Source organism: Macaca nemestrina, chromosome 7 (genome assembly GCF_043159975.1).
Source record: "Macaca nemestrina isolate mMacNem1 chromosome 7, mMacNem.hap1, whole genome shotgun sequence".
NCBI lineage: Eukaryota > Metazoa > Chordata > Mammalia > Primates > Cercopithecidae > Macaca > Macaca nemestrina.
In genome coordinates, this window is record NC_092131.1 from 130,968,702 (window position 1) to 130,991,325 (window position 22,624).

At 44.4% G+C, this 22,624-nt stretch overlaps 2 protein-coding genes across 4 annotated transcripts in view; one reads left to right on the plus strand and one right to left on the minus strand.

The window, feature by feature from the left end:
• The window catches only part of LOC105487639 (leucine rich repeat containing 49), a 208,178-nt gene extending 207,178 nt beyond the window's left edge, over positions 1-1,000 (minus strand). The window contains exon 1 of one of the 2 annotated variants that reach the window (XM_011751153.3): positions 761-1,000. In XM_011751153.3, the coding sequence (XP_011749455.2) occupies positions 761-945 (185 nt within the window). In that variant the 5' untranslated portion in view covers positions 946-1,000. The remainder of the gene's footprint in view (positions 1-760) is intronic. The other variant, XM_024794735.2, reaches the window with a different exon arrangement.
• LOC105487613 (La ribonucleoprotein 6, translational regulator) lies at positions 18-21,801 on the plus strand. Of its 2 annotated transcripts, XM_011751105.2 has the most exons (3): positions 62-344; positions 16,839-17,049; positions 20,251-21,801. In XM_011751105.2, the coding sequence occupies exons 1-3, from the start codon at positions 145-147 to the stop codon at positions 21,313-21,315; spliced, it is 1,476 nt and encodes a 491-aa protein (XP_011749407.1). In that variant the 5' UTR covers positions 62-144; the 3' UTR covers positions 21,316-21,801. The 2 variants fall into 2 exon arrangements, with proteins under 2 accessions (XP_011749414.1, XP_011749407.1); XM_011751112.3 differs by lacking the exons at positions 16,839-17,049; positions 20,251-21,801 and adding an exon at positions 2,471-13,855 and having other exon boundaries at positions 18-344.
• Positions 21,802-22,624: the final 823 nt, after the last annotated feature.

A 22,624-nucleotide genomic window follows, 5' to 3' on the forward strand; every position in this document is an offset into this window, starting at 1 on the left:
CGGGGCGCCGCGACCCCTGTTCCTCCCCCGGGCCGAGCGGCGGGCGCGCTCGCACCGCCCCCGCCCCCTTGTTGCAGTCGCTGCCGACCGGCTGGCTGGGCCTCGCGGCGTGAGGACCCCGGCAGCGCCGCAGTCCCGCGAGCCATGGCCCAGTCTGGCGGGGAGGCTCGGCCCGGGCCTGAGACGGCGGTGCAGATCCGCGTCGCCATTCAGGAGGCCGAGGACGTGGACGAGTTGGAGGACGAGGAGGAGGGGGCGGAGACGCGGGGCGCCGGGGACCCGGCCCGGTACCTCAGCCCTGGCTGGGGCAGCGCCAGCGAGGAGGAGCCGAGCCGCGGGCACAGGTAGGCGCGGCGGCCGGCCAGGGAGGTGGGCCCCGAGGGGGCGCCGGGCCGCGCGCGAGTTCGGGGCACTGACTGCGCGCGACAACTCCGTGGGCAGAGGGGGTTGAGTCAGCCCCGCTGCCGATGAAGCAGCTCCGGGCCGAGCCCCTGAGTCAGAACCGGCCCGTGGAGGCAGCCGGTGCCCCAGTCCGCAGCTTCGTCGCCCCACCGAGGTTCCCAGGGCTGGCGGCCGGGATCTGAGGGGCCCGGACGTGGGGATGTTCAGGGATCCAGGAGGACTTTCACGGGCCATCCAAGCCACCCGCTCCTCTGGAGGAGGCCTCTTCTCTGTGGGCTCCCTCAAGACACCACCCCCACATCCCTGCAAAGTGCATCCCTGCCCGCCTTCCCCTCTCCTTGCGAGTGGTCCCACTTACTCTTCACTGCCAGCATCGCCCTGCCTTTCCCAGTCCCGCTGGATGCGCTCAGTCTTTAGGTGGTGGCAGGCCAGGTACAGCGGACACTTGCTGATGGGGGATTCCAGGAGGTGGGATTTCATGGTAATTTGAGACAGATACAGGACTTGCTGCTTTACATCCTCCCGCTCTGGGGGGATTCCCATTTTCACACAGCCTTTCCCACCCGACCTTTATGTTTGCATCATCATCTTGCTGTCTTGGGTAGGTGGGTTCCTGGGTTTTGGGTAGTTTGGAGCTGCTATGGCACCTGTCTAACCTTGTCCCGGGTCCTGAGCTTTGTCCGCAGGCACCTTGGCTCCTGTCCACTAATGCCCAGACCCTTAAGGACTGGGGTTTTGTTCCTGCTGTTGAAAGGAGATACAACATAGACATAGACATGAGAGTGGGAAAATGACAGAACTTGCACATTCTGAGGGATGCCAACAGGCACTTGTTAGGAGCTTTCTTTCTTCTAGAACCCTTTCCCAGGCGTTTAGCTGTTAACGTTCTGCAGGATTGTCCTGGCAGGCATATATCTACTTCATTGGGAGAATCCTCAATACTGGGCCCAGAGCCATTCTCTATTACTGGCTGACCCTTCCCCAGGTTAAAGGGTCAGATTTCTGGACCCCGAGATTCGGGGCAGACCAGTAGAGACAGTTATTAGGGGAGAAAAGTCAGCCCACCAGGGTAGGGCAGGAAAGCTGGACCATAGCATATGACGCGGTAGATAGATCTGTGGCTTTATAATGCAAGGCCTGATTCATTTAGCTCTGTGCTAAGTACCGAGAGCGTAAAAATGATGAACCCATAGTCACTGACAGCTCACAGTCTTGAGAAGGCAGTCACCTAGTTAGATAATATCCGAGTACGTAAAATAGCCCCGAGTAGTTTATCCTTATAACTTTATTTTCCTGCGGCAGTGGCAAATAGCCATCCCTATCCTGAGGGCTAAATTTGTGAGATTGTATCATTAGTCAGGATTAAAGCTCTACTTATGTTTAAGGCCTGGAAAGATCCCCTATGGAAGTCTAGGAGAAACCAAGCTTCAGTATGGGTGGGCCTCTTGCCTGAACCCCTCTTGCTCTTCCTCCAGAATTCCCAGCTCCCATGGCTTGAGTCTCAGCAAGTGTTCAGTCTGAAGCCCTTCCTGTTGCCCACTGGCATAGAGTTGACCCCAGAAAATCCCTGGGGTTCTTCAGGGAGCCGACAGAGCCCAGTGGGCAGGCACCCAAAGCACGAGGAGATGTAGCCAAGAACAGGATTCACACTATCCCCTGTTTGGGCCCAGCCTTGCATGGCAGCAGCCATCACCTGATGTGAATGTTCTCAGCTCCTGGAGCCTACAGGAGAAAGCCCAGATTCCTCAATCTGCTCATTAAGATGCGACACCCACTCACATCATCTCCTCAGCCCATTGCTTCCTTCCCTGCTCCCGCAATTCCGTCTAGTTGCCTGAGCACAGGGGGCTATTTTGTGTCTACATGTCTCTGCACCCCCACCTCTAGGTCCTCTGATTGACTGATTTCTAGTCAGCCTTTAAAACTTTGCCGCCTCTTCTCCACCCACCCCCAATCCCCACCCCAGAGCTGGCTGTGTTTCCTTTCTTCTCTGTTGCTGTAGTACTCTGTACATTTTATGCCTAGCACCTTCCACAATTGTGATTCTATCATTGTGTCTCCCTCACAGGGATAGGAGCTCGGTGAATTCAAGGACCATGCTTGCTTCCTTCATTGTATCTTCAGCACCTAACACAGCACCCAGCACATAGGACATATTTGTTGACCGAATGCATATCTCTGTCATCACACTCACTCCATGGTGTTGAGATATGTGTGTTTCCCCTCCCCTAAACAGTGAGATCCTTGAAAGCAGCTGCCTTATCTTACTCCTTTTCGTATTTCCATACCTAGCCTAATACCTGGCTTATATAAGGGAACAGAGAATAAACGAACAATAAAGAAAAGCCTTTACAACCTCTAAAATGTTCATGGATCATCTCCCCACATCTCATTCATTAAAAAGATGCCTTTCCTTTTATTCTCACCTTTTTAACATACATATTTTCAAACATAAAGAAAATATGAAAAAACAGTACTATGAGAATTCATAGACCCATCATCTAGATTTAACACTTAATATTTTGCCATATTTAGTGAATGGATATATAATGTACGTGTTTTCCCCCGAACCATTTGAGATATGTTTTACACAAGATTATACCTTAAATACTTCATTTTGTAACTCCTAATAATGACATTCCCTATAAAGCCCTAACACTATTATTGCAACTGAGAAAATTACCTATCATTCCCTAATATAATCCTGAAGATAAGCTAATCGCCAAGTTCCACATTCAGGATTCCCCAGATTGTTCCACAATTGTCTTTTACAGCTGTTTATTTTTTCCCCTCAAACCAGAATATGGTCTGGGTTGAGGCATTTGCTTCTTATGTCTCTAGAATCTGTTTATCTAGAAATTTCCACCATTTTTTCCCCTAATGCTTTGCTATTTTGGACAGAAGAGGCCAGATATCTTGTTGAATGTCTCACATTTTTGATTAGTCTGGTAATGTGTTCATGGTCTTATTTTACTTGCTCCTTTGTACCATGTGCTTCTTATAAACTGGAAGTTAGGGCTAAGATTTTGATTTGATTCTGTTTAAACATTTTGGCAAGAATGCCTCATACTCTGTGCCTGGAACTTTATGTTGCATCACCTCAGGAGCCATCTCACCTTTAGTGATGCTAAATTTGACCATTCGATTAGGAGATTTCTCCATCGTACAGGTTGTCTTTCCCTTTGCAGTTAACAAGTTATTTGTGGGCTTCTCATCCTGGGTTCTGTTAAGTTGATGTATCACATGTATTGATTTGCATATGTAGATCCATGCATGCATCCCAGGGATAGATCTCACCTGAACATGGTGAATGATCCTTTTAAGATGCTGTCGAATTCAGTTTGCTAATATTATGCCGAGGATTTTTGCATCTATGTTCATCAGGGATGTTGGCCCATAGTTTTTTTTTCCTTGCCTGGCTTTAGTATCAGGGTTATGCTGGCCTTTTGAAATGAGTTTGGAAGCATTCCCTCCTCTTCAAAGTTTTAGAAGAGTTTGAGAAGTATTGGTATTAGTTGTTCTTTAAATGTTTGGTGGAATTCAGCAATGAAGCCATCAGGCCTTGAGCTTTTCTTTGGTAGGAGATTTTTGATTCCTGATTCAATCTCCTTACTTGTTATTGGTCTGTTCAGATTTTCTGTCTCTTCATAATTTAGTCTTGGTAGGTTGCATGTTTCTAGGAATTTGTGCATTTCTTCTAAGTTATCCATTCCTCTTGCAATATTCTTTCCCCAGTGACTTTTCACCTAATTATTTTAGCATCTATTGATGATCCTTACCTAAGTTGGTTATTTCACCGGGGATTGAAAATTGAGGATTTTCTAATTTTCACATTTTTTGTACACTTATTAGCTAGCATTGCTCTATTTTTTTTTTAAAGAGTTTTGTCTCATCATCTGGATTGAACAAAAGTTTCTCCTAAAGAGGCAAAAAAATGCTTAATTATTTCCCTTTAATTACACTTTTCAAAGAGATAATTTGATATAATAGTTACACTAAATAATTTAAATGAGGGTTCTTCCTCAAGCTCATACTCTCCCTCTCTCTCCAATTCATGGATTTGTATTTATTCACTTTTTAATAATTAGTCACAGTCATTTCTGGTGCTCAAAATGCCTATATTGCAGCTAGCAGACCCCCTTGAAGCTGGCCTCCTTGTGTCTTTTTGTAACATGCCCATTAGTCTTTAAGCACTTCCTTGCTTTCTGGTACTAGATATTCCAGGCATAATTTGTACTTTTCCTACTCCAGTCATGGAATTCAGCCATTTCCACAGGAATCTCTGGTTTTTTCAAATACTAGTAAGAAAGTATTTAGAAACCAAGACCTGGAATTAAGAAAGCTAACTTTTGCCAGGGTATTGTTGCTTTCAGAGCCTTTCAGTGGACAGAACTAAGATATATATATATATAATTTTTTTTTTTTTTTTGAGACAGAGTCTTGCTCTTGTCATCCAGGCTGGAGTGCAATGGCCCAATCTTGGCTCACTGCAACCTCCACCTCCTGGGTTCAAGCAATTCTCCTGCCTCAGCCTCCTGAGTAGCTGGGAGTACAGGCGCCCGCCACCATGCCCGGCTAATTTTTGTATTTTTAGTTGAGATGGGATTTCACCATGTTGGCCAGGCTAGTCTCGAACTCCTGACCTCAAGTAATCTGGCCGCCTTGGCCTCCCAGAGTGCTGGGATTACAGGCATGAGCCACCAACCCTGGCCTCTACTTTTTTGTTAATGTCAATTTTTTGTCAGATGTGGAACTAAGTGCCTTATATATGTAGTCTCTACTCCGTACTACAAATCATTATTTAGACCTGCAGAGATATCCACTAGTTGTATATCCCTTTCCCAGGCTCAAGGGCTTATGCCAGAACAGCATTGCAGAAGACAGGGTCAGAGAGGAAGTTCGTGTCTCTGTAATAAATATATAAGAACCCATGGGCCACCGAAGCATAAGATGTGACCCTGCTAGCACCATCCAAAATATGGTTTGTAAAAGGGTGATGCCTTTAACAAAGTTGAGAACATACCTGTATATGTTTTTAATCTGTCTCAGTGAAGAATCTTTATCTTTTGAATCTACCCTAGTGTTTTTATATTGCATTATCAATTTGCCCTTTTTGAGCCATTTCACATTCATTATCTTGTTCTAGAGGTGAGTCAAAAGAAATCTCACACAAACAGGACCTGGACCCTAATGTTTTTCAGAAATGATGTTTCTCTTTTGTGTTTGGTACCTTCCTTATTGGTGTCCACCATTTTCTTGGTCTTGGTGGTCAAAATACCATATTCCGCCATCTACAATGATAGATGATGCGTCTGAGAAATCATTCCTGGATTGAAAGTTGTGGCGAGGGTCTCATTATTCCACCATCTTAGTTTGGATATTTTCCTCCTGTAGGGTATCATTTGATTAACTGTGCAATCAGTATAACCAGATTCGATATTTTATAAAAAAAGTAGCCTTGGATGTTTTATGCTACAAATCATTTTGTTTCTCTAAATCATTTACAAATATGATACACCTGTAATCCCAGCACTTTGGGAGGCCAAGATGGGCAGATCGCAAAGTTAGGAGTTTGAGACCAGCTGGCCAATATGATGAAAGCCTGTCTCTACTAAAAAATACAAAAATTAGCCAGGCATGGTGGCGCACACATGTAGTCCCAGCTACTCAGGAGGCTGACACAGGAGAATCGCTTGACCCAGGAGGCAGAGGTTGCATTGAGCCAAGATCGTGCCACTGCACTCCAGCCTGGGTGACAGAGTGAGACAATATCCAAAAAAAAAAAAAAAAAATTCAACACTGATTCATGGAACCCAATTATCTGTTTTAAAATGTACCCCTTTATTTCTACCCATTTCTCACAGGTTTATAGCTATAACAAAAGACCTCATCACTCCCAGTTTACAATGTTTTACAATGTTTTATTAAAAAACAAAACAAAGCAAAACCTTAAGTGTAAAACTTTTTCAAGCCTCCTTGAAAGGCCGCTGAGAACATATTCATCAGAAACCATCCTTCCTCCCTCCTGATAGGATCCTGATAGGTATGATTTGCCCTCAAAACTGTTTGCTTTACATTGGTGATACATTTTAAATTCCCATTACGTGCAAGGCTCTGGGGTAATACTATAATGAAAGAAACCAGCTCGAGTTCTACTCTCAACTCAGTGTTCAGGCTGCTAATAAAATATGCACACAAGTAGCTATAATACAAATATAGATAAGTATTGGGAGAAGTAGAAATGACTTTTTTTTTCCTAGGAGAATTGCATTTAAGATGGACCTTAATGTGTGACTAGAATTTAGACCCGAGAGAGAGGAGCAAGGCATTCAGAGACAGAAACAGCAAGTTCAAAGGCACAGAGTCCAGAAAGTTTGTGACACTTACAGATAGCCATGTCTTTCTGTTTGTTTGGAGCAAAGGATCTGAAAGGACACCGATGGAAATAAGTTTTGACGCTGGTTACAGCCAGATTCTAAATGAATCTGAATAAGGAACTGAAGACTTTGTGGGTTTTTATTATTATTATTCTGTATGTATGTATGTATGTATGTAGTTTTTGAGACAGGGTTTTTTTATTATTATTATGTATGTATGTATGTATGTATGTAGTTTTTGAGACAGGGTCTCACTCTGTCACTCAGACTGGAGTGCAGTGGTGCGGTCATGGCTCACTGTAGCCTTGACCTCGTGGGCTTAAGCAATCCTCCCACCTCAGCCTCCCAAATAGCCTGGACTACAGGTGTGCACGACCATACCTGGCTAATTTTTAAATTTTTTGTAGAGACAGGGTCTTGCTACGTTGCCCAAGCTAGTCTCGAATTCCTGGCCTCAAATGACCCTCCTGCCTTGGCCTCCCAAAGTGCTGGGATTACAGGTGTGAGCCACCATGCCTGGTTGGGAGCTGAAGATTTTGAATTTTATTTAACAGGAAATAGAAAACCTTTTATTATTACTATTAAAGTAAATCAGTGACATCAAGTAAAGCAGTGACATATTCTAACTGTTCTTCAAAACATTTAATACAGCACAGAGTGGAGGAGGCTGTAGCCTAAAATATAACACGGGAGGTGGCAGGAGGTGGGAAGACAGAACCCTCGAAAGACTCTGGTTGGGAAATATACCAAAGATGCAGGAGTAAAAAGGGCTACAAATATCTGAAAGGTAATTTAAATTCTTCCTTTAGAACCATTTCCTAGCCTCTCTGTCTGCCAGTGAAAAGTAGCAGGTATTTTATTTTTAAGGGGGGAAAAAAAAGAGACAAGATTATTTTCTAAAGGAATTGAATGAGCTCACTACGGAGATCTAGGGATGCGAAAGCAGAGCTGGCAGCTGCAGAGTAAAGCCTTCCCCATTTGAGTAGAGCCCCCAGCTTAATGATTCCCTGCCTGTTCACCCTCATGTGAAGCCTGCCACTTGGCGTGCCCCACCTGTGTACATAGCGCCATCTAGGAAGAAAACCAGTGGGAGTGTACAACTTACAACCCTCCAAGAAAAAGCACACGTACCTTTTGCCTTCACAGTGAATGGCTGTGGAGTATAACTCCCCACACCCTAAGTGTGGGCTGTGTACGGTGACCTTCTTCCAAAGAGCACAGTATGGGAATGGGGATAAAGGCAGTAGTTTTACAGGGGAGAAACCTGACAAAAGTTACCTCAGATAGCTGATCAAGGTTAACTTCCACAGTGATCATTCATGTTGATAGCATGTACCCTGACAGGATGTGCTGAGAATGGAAATTTACCTCTGTGGTCCTCCTCCCCAAAACCCGTAATCCCAATCTAATCGTGACAAAGAACATCAGAAAAATCCCAATTGAGGGGCATTCCACAAAATACCTAACCAGTACTTCTCAACGCTGTCAAGGTCATCAAAAACAAGGAAAACCGTCACAGCCAAGAGGGGCCTCAGGAGACACGACAGCTTAATGTATTAATGTGTTGTGGTGTCCTGGATGGGATCCTGGAACAGAAAAAGGGACAATAGGCAAAAACTAAGGAAATCTGAATGAAATATAGACTTTAGCTAATAATAATATATAATGAACTAATGAACTAATTGCAATTAGTTCATTGGTTGTAACACATGTACCATACTAATGCAAGATATTTATAACAGAGCAAGCCTGGGTGTATATATGGGAACTCTCTGTACAATTTTCACAACTTTTCTGTAAATCTAAAACTATTCAAAAATAAGTTTATTAAACTCTTTAATAAAGAAAAAATGAATCATTTATTAGTCACATGAAGAAAATCAGTGGCATGAAAGTTAAATGGAACAACTGACCCCAAAGGATACAGAGGTGATGATGTTGAAACAAAGGACTCAAAAATGTATACTCCAACTGGGACCCTGAGAGTGAATTTAAGATACTGCATCCACAAAACAAGAGTAGGAAGCTCTTAGAAGGCAATGATCTAAGGACCAAAAAGAGTTCTTAGAAACTAAATAAATAACTACTAAAATTTAAAAATTCCATAAGAAAGGTTAGAATATAATGTCAAAGAAATCCCTTAGTGTGTAAATTACAAACAAAAACAAGGACAGATCATATGGAAGGAAAAATAAACATAGAGGACCAATCCACGTGGTCAGTCAACTAATAGAACTTTAGGACAAGAAATGTAATCTTAGCAAATGACTTAGCCCTATTAGGAAACAGTGTTTACATCGTCATAATAATAAAATACAACTGATTGACTTTCAATTTTCAGTACGTAGCTATAGATAAAATATAGAATATTAGTTACCTAATAGAATGATATATTATGAACCATGGCAAAATGAAATAAAAGTACATCTGATGCAATATGGAAGGTTGGAAATAGGTGAGATGGAAAAGAGGATAGGACAGTAGTGTGTATTAATATATCATATGTAGCAAGAAATTGAAAAATACTTTTTAATGTTTATGGAATAAGAAACCACTTAAAGTGTATTATTTTAAAACATAAATAGGGCCAGGCATGGTGGCTCACGCCTGTAATCCCAGCACATTAGGAGGCTGAGGCAGGCAGATCACATGAGGTCAGGAGTTTGAGACCAGCCTGGCCAACATGGTGAAACTCTGTCTCTACTAAAAATACAAAAATTAGCCGGGTGTGGTGTTGCGTGCCAGTAGTCCCAGCTACTTGAGAGGCTGAGGTGGGAGAATCGCTTGAACCTGGGAGGCAGAGGTGGCAGTGAGCCGAGATCGCACCACTGTACTCCAGCCTGGGCGACAGTGAGACCATCTTAAAAAAAAAAAAAAAAAAAAAAAGGCTGGGTGTGATTGCTCATGCCTTAATCCTAGCACTTTGGGAGGCCAAGGTGGGCAGATTGCCTGAGCTCAGGAGTTTGAGGCCAGCCTGGGCAACACGGTGAAACCCCGTCTCTACTAAAATACAAAAAATTAGCCAGGCATGGCAGCGTGCCCCTGTAATCCCAGCTACTCAGGAGGCTGACACAGAAGAATCATTTAAACCCCGGAGGTGGAGGTTGCAGTGAGCCAAGATCATGCCACTGCACTCCAGCCTGGGCGACAGAGTGAGACTCCGTCTCAAAAAAAAGAAAGAAGAAAAACACTAAAACCACAAATAGAAGGCTAATAGAAGGACCAAAATGAAAAGAAAATTTTAAAAATTTGAAGAAGGTTATTTAGGGACATAAGTCATAAGTGACCCCAAATCCTCATTTTATATAGTAAGACATGAATAGAGAATGACTACAGTTGGCAAGTGAGAAATAGAGCTATAAGCATATTTTATAGAGCTATGAGATAACTCTCCTAAGAACTAAATGGCTGAAGAGAAGTTACCTTTAGGGAGGAAGGGTGGAGTGGGGAATTATTGGTTTCTTTATAAGTTCCCTACTATTTTATTTTAGTTTTTGCTATGTTTATCTATTACTTTAATTTTTTGGAATCATGTTTCAATGAGATATTGTGTCCAAGGGAGAAATAATGAGGATGGTTGGACTGGCAAAGAGAGAACAGATGGGAGACCCTTCAAAATGAAATAAGCACTTTATAATTGACTAAATGTGGGGGCAAAAGAGAGAGTGAAAGGATACATCCTACGTCTTGAGCTTAAGTACATAGAAGAGTGAATAGGGAAAGTAGTTGGCGGGGTGGATTGGGAGGGAAGATACATGATTTTCACAGGATGGTTGTAATCGACAAAAAGTTGACAATATTCAGACTTAAAGGATATAAACTTAATATTCTTAAAAGATATGGTATCTTTTCCCTTTTGAAGGCTATTTCACAAACAGGAAACAATGCAGCCTGCTCCTGGATATAACATAGGGTTTCCAACTCCCCCAAGATCCCCCTTTGGAGATGCACAGTTGCTGCTGACAGCACTCATGCAGAGGGTGGAGTCCTCCAAGCCCAAGAAGCTCACCTCTGCACTTGCATAGGGGTTTATGTCACCTCCACAGTATCACCCACCTGTTCTGGAATCTCTGGCTATCTGCCTGTCTGCTCAGTGGGTGCAAATAATTGATGCAGAGTCACCCCCGATACATTATGGATCGTCTACTGTGAGACTGTGTGAAAGGAAGGTCAACTTCCCAGATAGAATGCCTGTTGATAGGCCCAGGCTTCAGTCCTGCCTAAGGTCAGGTTCTGCAGAAGGTGAGAAGTTAGACTGTGGACATATTTAATCTGATACTACATCAGATTGTCCTAGTGCAGTTATGTCTGGCATGCAGTTAGGAATCGAGGACTGGAGCTCAGGAAGGAGAGGAAGGTGTGGGGCAGACAGGCTGGTGGGGGTAGATTTGAATTTGATGAGCTTATAGGAGCTGAAGTGTAGAGGTTGCTAGGGGATAAAGTGTCAGGGATAGATACTTGGGTAACACCTACACTTTGAAATGAAGAGAAACCAGGCATGGTGGCTCATACCTGTAATCCCACCACTTTGGGAGGCTGAGGTGGGTGGATCACTTGAGCCCAGGGTTTCAAGACTAGTCTGAGCAACAAGGCAAAACCCCATCTCTACAAAAAAAAAAAAAAATAGAAAAATTAGCCAGGCATGATGGCACATGCCTGTAGCCCCAGCTACTTGGGAGGCTGAGGTGGGAGGATTGCTTGAGCTTGGGAGGCTGAGACTGCAGGGAGCTGTGTTTGTGCTACTGCATTCCAACTTGAGGCGACAGAGCAAGATCCAGTCTCAAAAAATAAATAAATGAATAAAATGAAATAAATGGAGAGAGAAAGAGGAGACATAGAGGGCAGTAAAATGGGGACAAGAATCAGAAAAGAATAAGTCACATAAGCCCAGGGGGAGAGTATCAAGAAGAAGGTGGTCAATAGTGTCAGATCCTGCATCGGGGCAAGAGGACTGTGTGAGGCCATTCTTGCATTGCTGTAAAGAAATATCTGAGACTGGGTAATTTATAAGAAAAGAGGCTTGATTGGCTCTTGGCTCTGCAGGCTGTATAGGAAGCATGGCACTACCATCTGCTTCTGGTGAGGCCTCAGGAAGCTTACAATCGTGGTATAGAAGGTGAAGGGAGAACAGGCACATCACATCATGAAAGCAGGAGCAAGAGAGACAGTTGGTGATGGTGGGGGTGGGGGGAAGTACCACATACTTTTAAATGACCAAGTCTTACAAGAACTTACTATCAAAAGGGCAGCACCAAGGGGATGGTGCTAAACCATTCATGAGAAACCACCCCTTGATTAAACTACCTCCCACCAGGCCCCACCTCCAACACTGGGGATTACAATTCAACATGAGATCTGGCTAAGACATACATTCAAACTATATCAAGAACCAAGATGGAGAAGAGACACCTGGATATGGCTACAAGTTCTTTGATGGATGTCTAGAGACACAGAAGAAGCTGGAGCAAAGGTTGGGAAAAGGGAGAAGGGGTTGCCCAATGAAGGTCTAGAGAAACTTGATTGGATGAACTCCATCTTCTCCATCCAGTCTGAGATAGAATCATCTGCAGGCAGTAAAGCAGACATGGCAGGCCTTGGGAAGATTGGGAAGCTCTGGAATAAGCATTAGAGAGACTGAGAAATTATACTGTCTTTCTTCCGTTATGCTTTATTTGTTTATGAGTTTACCTTTTGTCATAGCATCTATTGCTGTGGTTTGGGAGTAGGACTAACTTGCCTGTGGCTCTCTTTGGTAGTGCAGTCATTTCTGAGATACTAGCTATTTGTAGTAAGTTAGACCATTTTGCCAATACTCCTGAGTCTGCTCAAAACTCTTCACTGGCCATTAGCACACACCTGGCCCCATCCCCTGTGATTTATTGACATCTTTGTTAGCTGGGCCAGGAATTCCCTTTGCATTTGTAGTTATTTTGTCTGTTATATTCAACTCATCTGTTTTTTGTTTTTGTTGTTGTTGTTTGTTTGTTTTGAGATGGAGTTTCGCCCAGGCTGGAGTGCAGTTGTGCAATCCCGGCTCACTGCAACCTCCATCCCCCGGGTTCAAGCGATTCTCCTGCCTCAGTCTCCCAAGTAGCTGGGATTACAGGCGACCACCACCACATCAAGCTAATTTTTATATTTTTGTTAGAGGTGGGGTTTCACCATTTTTGCCGGGCTGGTCTCAAACTCCTACCCTCAGGTGATCCGCCCGACTCAGCCTCCCAAAGTGCTGGGATTACAGGCATGAGCCACCATGCCTGGCCTCAACCCATCTGTTTTAATTACTATTTAGGGGGTAAACTTTCCCTAATAAAGTGAAATTTGTTCTGTCCTTCTTGCATCTCCTTTTTCATTCTATTGGTTGTCCTGCTGATGTTTTGCCTTCGGGATGTTTTGAGGACCTCTTTTCTCCATGCAGTGTTGCTGAGGTTACTATTGTATTTGGCTGTTTAAGTAATAGAAAACCCAACAAGTGAATTAAACAAATTGGACTTGATCTTTTTCATGTAATAATAAAAAATCTGCAGGTAGATAGTTACAAGAGCTTGTCCAACAACTTAATAATGTCAGGGCCAATAATGTCAACAAATCAGGCCAAGCTGATTCTCTTGGCCTTTTCCTTATGGTAGTAAAATGGCTGCTACAGATTCAACCATCACATCCACATTCAAAGAAGATAAAAGGGGAAGGGGCAGGGCCAAGAGATTTTCACTTAAGCGTTACCGGCCATAACATTTAGTTTTTATAGCCTCTAGAGTAAAGACGGCAATTGAAGCCGGGCGTGGTGGCGGGCGCCTGTAGTCCCATCTACTCGAGAGGCTGAGGCAGGAGAATGGCGTGAGCCCAGTAGGCGGAGCTTGCAGTGAGTCGAGATCGCGCCACTGCACTCCAGCCTGGGCAATGGAGCAAGACTCTTTCTCAAAAAAAAAAAAAAAAAAAAGGAAAGAAAAGAAGAAGAAGAAGAAAGCAATTGAGAAAGTGTTTGCTATTGGATGTTGGGTGAGTCAGCTTAATGCCTGATTTTTATCATCCCATTTTAACAAGACTTAACAAAAAAAAAAACTTTAAAATTGAGTCTCCCTGTTATTTTCTTCACTATACCTTTCTTTTTTTTTTTTTTTTTTTTTTTTTTTTTTTTTTTTTTTTTTGAGACAGTCTCGCTGTGTCACCCAGACTGGAGTGCAGTGGTGTGATTTCCACTTACTGCTACCTCCACCTCCCAAGTTCAAGGGATTCTCCTGCCTCAGCCTCCCGAGTAGCTGGGATTACAGGCATGCACCACCACACCCAGCTACTTTTTTGTATTTTTAGTAGAGATGGGCTTTCACCATGTTGGCCAGGCTGGTCTTGAACTTCAACCTCAAGTGATCCACCCACCTCAGCCTCCCAAAGTGCTGGGTTACAGGTGTGAGCCACCGCGCCAGGCCTCTTCACTCCGTATTTACCTTGAGACATCAATAAGGTATTTTAAAAGCCATTCCCAGGCTGCCTACAGGCAAATAGCTAAAACTCTTTATTTTTAATCAACCAATGCCTATATTTTATACTAATTATAATTTCTGAATTTGAAAAATTATTAAATAGATTTATTTGCTTTTTTCTCTCTTGCCATATTTTTTTCCCTCATTTTGAGTATTCCACAGTTGCTTCTTTTCTTTTTTTTTTCTTTGTGAGGCTGAGAGCCAATGAAAATTTTGTTGAAGGACATATATGTATGTGTCTTTTCCAGCGTTAAGCGATCACAGTAATAGGCCTGTTGAGATTACTGGTCCTGACATTGAGTTGCTAAACCAACTCCTATAACTACCTACCTGCAACTTTCTGCTAACTTCTAATAATGGCATCAGTTATGATGTGGATAATCAGTATTCTCTAAATGTTTATTGGTTTGAAATTGTTATAATCCCCTTATGAAAGATTAGCCTTCCTAAGGAAGCTCTGTCCAGGATTGCTTTGGCTTGTTCCCATCACCTAATGTTCTTAGGGAGAGGGAGAGAAGGAAGTCTACCCAGGTGGTGCTGCTGGTGGTGGTGGGGGCTTTATTAAGAAGAGCCTGGTGACGGGATTGTTTCCAGAGTCCATTGCAGGGTCCTAGCAAAACATATAAGCTATTATGTATACTGGATTTGGAGACAGAGGATTTGAGTTTAAATTCTAGATCTGCCTCCTATGAATGAGTGAAGGAATTTATCTGTGCCTACTGAGCTTTGAGGGTATGCTAGGCACTCTTCTGGATATTTTCACGTATTAATTCATTGAATCTTCACAACACTCCCATGAGGGTAGGGACTATCATGATTCCCAATTTACAGGTGATGAAACTGAAGTGAGATGCAGTGGAGTTCCTTGCCTAAATTTACTTAACTAATAAACAGTGGTACAGGTTGAACATCCTTAATAAAAAAATTCAAAATCTGAAATGCTGTAAAATCGGAAACATTTTGAGCCACCATGACACCACAGGTTTAACATGGGTTAAAAACTGAGACAGCGACACCTTTGCTTTCCGCTGGTTCAGAAACTTTGTTTCATGCACAAAATTATTAAAAATGTTGCATAAGATTACCTCAGGTTATCTGTACGAGGTGTATATGAAACATAAATGAATTTGCATTTAGACTTGGGTCCTATCCTTGAGATATCTCATTACGTATCTGCAGATATTCCAAACTCTGGAAAAATCGGAAATCTGAAACACTTCTGGTCCCAGGCATTTGGGATAAGGGATACTCAGTCTGAACCAAGCATTTGGACCCAGGCAGTCTTAACTCTAAAGCCAGGACTCCTAGAGCCAGCAGCCCTAGGAAATTACACTCCCATCTGTAATTCCAGCACTTTGGGAGGCCAAGGCAGGTGGCTTGAGAGGCAGTGATCATGTATCCACATGGAGATCGCACCACTGCAGTGACTCCTGAGAGGCAGTGATCATGTATCCACATGGAGATCGCACCACTGCACTCCAGGTCTTGTCCTGAACCAGCTAAGAAATCAAGCTTTTTTTCTTTAATAAATATGGAGGATCTTAGTGAAAGGTCAAGTGACTCTGCTATACTGTCTTCTAGAAACTAGGATTTGAGGGGGTGGAGTGGAAGAGGAAGAATAAGAGGGTATATGTGAAAAACATTTTGCCATATGTGAAAAACATATGGGGGCAGAGCGCCACATACATGTCAGCAGAGGGTGTTGTTATAATAATAATTATTCTTATTTTGAGACAGGGTCTCACTCTATCAACCAGTCTGAGGTGCAGTGGTGCAATCTTGGCTCACTGCAACTTAGACCTCCCAGGCTCAAGCTCTCCTCCCACCTCAGCCTCCCAAGTAGCTGGGACTATAGGCCTGCACCACCACACCTGGCTAATTTTTTTGTGTGTTTTTTGTAGCGACAGGGGTCCCGCTATGTTGCCCAGGCTGGTCTCAAACTCCTGGGCTCAGGCTGCCTGCCTTGGCCTCCCAAAGTGCTGGGATTCCAGATGGGAGCCACGATGCCTGGCCAGTTATTATTTTTATGATCTTCCATACTTGTTAAAAACGAAAGATTGACTTCTTAGCTGTTTGGGGGCAAATCTCTCCTTCTGTGACCATGTGACCCAGTGTCATCACCTAGGGCTGCCATAACAAAATACCGTGAGCTGGATGGTTTAGAACAACAGAAATATATTGTTTCATGGTTCTGGAGGTCTGAAGACTGAAATCAAGTGCCCTCTGAAAGTACTAGAAATGGATCCATTCCAGGCATCTTTCCTCACTTCTAGTGGCAGTCTTTGGCATTCCCTGGGTTTTGCTGCATCACCCCAGTGTCTCCCTTCGCCTTCACATGATGTTCTCTCTGTGTGCATGTCTGTGTTCAAATTTCCCCTTTTGATAAGGACCCCAGTTGTGTTGGATTAGGGGGTCTACCCTACTCCAGTAAGACCTCATCTTAATTAATTGCATCTGCAGTGACCCCCATTTCCAAATAACATCATATTCCAAGGTACTGGGGGTCAGGACTTCAACATATGAATTTTTGGGGGACACAGTTCAACCCCTAACACCTGGTGTCTCCTTCTGGTCTCAGTGGCACCACTGCAAGTGGAGGCGAGAATGAGCGTGAGGACCTGGAGCAGGAGTGGAAGCCCCCGGACGAGGAGTTGATCAAGAAACTGGTGGATCAGATCGAATTCTACTTTTCAGATGAAAACCTGGAGAAGGACGCCTTTTTGCTAAAGCACGTGAGGAGGAACAAGCTGGGATATGTGAGCGTTAAGCTACTCACGTCCTTTAAAAAGGTGAGGCTTGGTTCTCAGAAGCTGCTTCAAGGATTTCAAGTGTGTTTTGGGTTGTGGTTCTAAACATTTTTTTTTTTTTTACTCCCTTGAAACCTGATGACGAACAATTTTTAAAATTAAGTCTGTGCCTGACAAAGAGAAAAATAGCTAGGAGAAGGGATTTAGGATTGTTAGGAATACACTCCCACACTATTAAAAGGGTCCTGGGCATTGGGACAAATCTCAGCTGGCAGCAGTTATGAAAAAGTATTACTTGTTCTTAGTAAAGTTCAGGCACTTTTGCCAGGCAAGTGGGTGGCCGGGAGGATGCGGTACCAGGACAGAGGGACTCGATGGTCTTGAGAGATACCTGCCAGACCTAAAATTATATGAAATCCAAGCTTTTCATTTGTCAAGTTGAATAAGTAAAGGGAGAGAATGAGCACCCAGCTCTATCAGAAATGAACCTTCTCTAAGACACAAATGCTCTGCCTGTGTGGCGCCATCGTCCTCATCTATACAATAGGGAGATGAGATTTGTAATTATTGCTGCCATCTGGGCAGCAGACTGCTTGTCCCTGCCGTATATAGATCCAGTGTTTGGGCTGTGTACTGTCTACTTCTCAGAGAGTTGACAGACGAGTTGGAATAAGAACTCTGTGTCTCCCTTGGGGGAAGTGCATTTACTAGAATGGAAAAGCACCACGCGGCCTGTTGCATAACGGGATGCGTAACAAGTGGGTCCCGGCCAAGTTGTCTGTGTACTTTGTCAGAGAGCACTGGAGGAGAGCTTTTCTCCTTGGACCTCTTCCCTGCCTCACCCACTGGTGTACTCTGCCTGGCCCTCTCACTCTTTTTCCTTTATTCATTCATCAAATATACTCATTGTCTCTGCTGAGTGGTGTGCCAGGCGCAGGATGTACAGAATGAAGATGGTACTCCCCCTGTACTTGACAAGCTCACAGTCCAATAAATGAGAGAGATCTGAAAGATTACAATGTGACCACATACAGTAGGACAAAAGAGAGAACACCACAGTACTGTTGGGTGCTAGTTGATCAGAGCAACTAACCCTGTCTGGAGAATTGAGAAGTCTTCCCAGAGAAGGTGACACTGAAATAGGATTTTGGAGGATGAGTAGGAGTTTTCTAGGTACAGGGGAATGGAAGGGATATTTTAATGACCAGAGAACAGTGAGCAAGCCTTCATATGAAAAGTATTTGTGGGGGATTCCAAAATGAAGCAGCCAGTGGAATCATCCCGCACATCTCTTTATTCCTCCCCAGGGACCCCAAGAGTCAGCCTGTTTTGCTTTCCTCTTTAAGCTGCCACTTATGTACCAATTTAGGAATGTTCTTCTCTGTTGAAACCTGGCTGCAGAGTACAGACAGACTCCCTAACACCTCCAAAATCAGAGCAAAGATCCTTTTCATTCTGAAGGATTTCCTGTTAATCACAAAAGGGAAACATACATGACAAAGGTAAAAAACACAGGGAAATTACAATGTTTCTGAAACCTTAGAGTTCTTCTAGTAATTGCACAAGGACGAAAGCTCCCTGGCCCCTTTTCTCAGGTGCTACCTGGACCTTCCTTATGAATGGTCACGGACCCAGGCTTAGGATGCTCGGACTGTAACCGAGATTTTCCAGTGGACCTTGCTTCTGGCTCAGGAGGGATATTCAGTCCTTGCAGAGCCTGCTTCTCTTGCAACGAAATGTGGTCCCCCACAGACTTCTGTAGCCTTCTGAGTAAGGCAGTGCTGTAGTTTCTCCGGGTGCTCCTAGCTCAAGCTTCAGGCTTAGGAAATTGTCTCTTTTTATCTCCCAAGTGCTCCCTCCCTAGCTGTTTTTGGAGAAGGCTCCACCATGTTTCACCCCACAGTGAGCCACTGCCTGGCTTTCCCCCAGCCTCACACTCACCTGCAGTCATCAGCTTCACCCTTTCTGGATTCCTCAACTCTGTCCACCTAAAATCCGACCCTTGGCCTGGGCCGCCTTCTCTGTGCCCTTGGCCCCGTGTTCTTCTAGTAGCCTAAGTCTGAGCCATTTCACCCAGAGGCTGCAGGCTACAGTGGACAGTACTATCTCTCTAGGAGCCTGTGTATAGTAATGGGTCTGCCAGGGTTTCCCCATCCTGCTCAGTGAGTGAGCCTTTCCTTCTTGAATTTCATGAAGTTCCTGCTTTATGCTCAGAGGCACCTGGAGTTCCCAGTTGTTTTGCAGAGCAGCTATGGTGGCCTGTTCTCAGAGGACTTAGGGGGATCTCGCCATTACGGGCTCAGGTCACCCACCCCACCCACCTTCACTATTTCTTTGGGATGACTCATTCCCCCTGGCATTCACTTCACCGGAAGTGGGCCTCTAGAAAATTACTGTTTTACAGTATAAATATAGCTTTCATATACTACAACATTGATACACACAATTTCCACCAACAGAGGAGGGAGGGATTATTTCACCATTCTTAGTGAGGCCCAAGTTGGATTTAACTTCAAGTTGAAATAGTTCATGTCATTCTCAGGAGATATTGCAGTGAAATGTGAAAGATCTTTTGGAACCTTCTCTGTATCAAATGCCGAAATGCAGAAATACTGCTTTAGAGAAGCATTTGAATGTTAAAATCTCCAAATCCTATCAAAATGATGACACGTAATATTTGAAATAATGATAGCACATGATAATTGAGTGCTCACTGTGAGCTAGACACTGTTCTGTTTTATATGTAAATGAGTTTGTATGTGTCTGTACATACATATGTACATGTATGTATTTATTCGTTTAATCTTCAGGACAGCTCTTTGAGACGGCACTATTAACATCTCCATTTTCCAGGGCAAGTTGAGGCACTAAGAGGTTGAATAACTTTCTAAGTCTTACTGCAAGCTAGAGGTGGGTCTTTGATTTGTGTATACAACAGCCTTGTTCCAGAGCCTGCAATTTAACCTCTAAACTTGCACAGAATAGAGTATTTCCATTTTCATGGAGAGTTCTGTTGGACAACACTGCTGTGGTGCCCTTGTTTGAAATTGTAGAACTTGTTTTCATTCACTTATTCATTGACTAGATTTTTGAGTGTTTACACATACTACGTATGATTCTAGACACTAGAATACAGGGATTCTGGTGTTACAGGGATAAGGAAGTGAGAGAGGGAGCTTCTAGTGTACACAAGGATGGACAAGGGCATTAGATACTATTTCAGATTTGCTTTCTGTTCTGCAGGTGAAACACCTTACGCGGGACTGGAGAACCACAGCACATGCCTTGAAGTATTCAGTGGTCCTTGAGTTGAACGAGGACCACCGGAAGGTGAGGAGGACCACCCCCGTCCCACTGTTCCCCAACGAGAACCTCCCCAGCAAGATGCTCCTGGTCTATGATCTCTACCTGTCTCCTAAGCTGTGGGCTCTGGCCACCCCCCAGAAGAATGGCAGGGTGCAGGAGAAGGTGATGGAACACCTGCTCAAGCTTTTTGGGACTTTTGGAGTCATCTCGTCAGTGCGGATCCTCAAACCTGGGAGAGAGCTGCCCCCTGACATCCGGAGGATCAGCAGCCGCTACAGCCAAGTGGGGACCCAGGAGTGCGCCATCGTGGAGTTCGAGGAGGTGGAAGCAGCTATCAAAGCCCATGAGTTCATGATCACAGAATCTCAGGGCAAAGAGAACATGAAAGCTGTCCTGATTGGTATGAAGCCACCCAAAAAGAAACCTGCCAAAGACAAAAATCATGACGAGGAGCCCACTGCGAGCATCCACCTGAACAAGTCCCTGAACAAGAGAGTGGAGGAGCTTCAGTACATGGGTGATGAGTCTTCTGCCAACAGCTCCTCTGACCCCGAGAGCAACCCCACGTCCCCTATGGCGGGCCGACGGCACATGGCCACCAACAAGCTCAGCCCTTCTGGCCACCAGAATCTCTTTCTGAGTCCAAATGCCTCCCCGTGCACAAGTCCTTGGAGCAGCCCCTTGGCCCAACGCAAAGGCGTTTCCAGAAAGTCCCCACTGGCGGAGGAAGGTAGACTGAACTGCAGCACCAGCCCTGAGATCTTCCGCAAGTGTATGGATTATTCCTCTGACAGCAGCGTCACTCCCTCTGGCAGCCCCTGGGTCCGGAGGCGCCGCCAAGCCGAGATGGGGACCCAGGAGAAAAGCCCTGGTGTGAGTCCCCTGCTCTCTCGGAAGATGCAGACTGCAGATGGGTTACCTGTGGGGGTGCTGAGGTTGCCCAGGGGCCCTGACAACACCAGAGGATTTCATGGCCATGAGAGAAGCAGGGCCTGTGTATAAATACCTCCTATTTTTAATACCAGCTCCGCTGAAAACCACCTTCGTTTTCAAGTTTCTGACAAATATCTGGCATGACAGAATGGAATTCATTCCTCTTTGAGAGATTTTGTATACATATAGACCTCTTAATTTATCTATCTGTAATATATATAAACCGGTACGCCATGGTTTGAAGACCACCTTCTAGTTCAGGACTCCTGTTCTTCCCAGCGTGGCCACTATTTCGATGATGGCTGATGTGAGTGAGTGTGATGGCCCTGAAGGGCTGTGGGATGGAGGTTCCCTTGGGAAACTCTGGCAGCATCTCTCTTCTTTGGTATGGAGTTTTTCCCTTCAGTGACTGAGCTGTCCTTGATAGGCCATGCAAGGGCTTCCTGAGAGTTCAGGAGAGTTACCTTGTGCAACAACAAGTAGTTAAGCCTTTAGCATGGTGTCTTATAGGACCAAATCGATGTTACCTGTCAAGTAAATAAATAATAAAACACCCCACTGGGAGTGCTGACTTTGAGGTTATAGATTGTGCCTGACAAAAGTCTGTGCCTGTCTAACAGAGCTGTGGGTGGCATGTCATGAGGCCTCGAGGCAATTAGCTGAGACATCTTTCTTTTCTTTAAGAGAACATTTAAACATTTTTTTATTTGTACACATTTATGGGCTACATGAGAAACTTCGTTACATGTTTATAATGCAGAGTGATCAAGTCAGGGCACTTAGGGTTCCTCACTATACCCCAGGGCAGCCCCAGGGTTCTCCTTGGGCTCCTGGCAGCCTGAGAGGTGTCTCATCACAATGAATTTTACTGAGCAAAGGCCGCTTGGCATATACTGAGGGTGTACAGTCCAGGACCCACAGCATCGATCTTACCCGGGAACTTGTTAGAAATCCAGATTCTCAGGCCGACCCCAGGCCCACTGAATTAGAAAGTCTGGGAGAAAGTTCTGGAATTTGGGTTTTAACAAGCCCTGCAGGTGATTCTGATGCATGCTAGAGAACCACCGGATGGACAAAGGCTGCAGGACTTGAGGTCAGTCCATTTGACCCCCACATCTCTCACTATTTTGTGACCTTGGGAAGGTTACTAAGCCCCGTGAACCTCATCATCTCCCTGTGAATTGCTTTGTCATGAGGTCCATGTCTGGAATGCAGCTGGCCCTCCCTAAATGTTAGCTCTCTTCCCTTCTCACTTGGGTTCATGTTTGTTATCATCAGGAGCTGCCTTGGTGTAGCAGAAAGAGCACTGGCCTAGATTCCAGTGTTGGCTTATGCACTGGCTATTTGTCAGGATTTAATAGAGCTTGTTAATAATTAT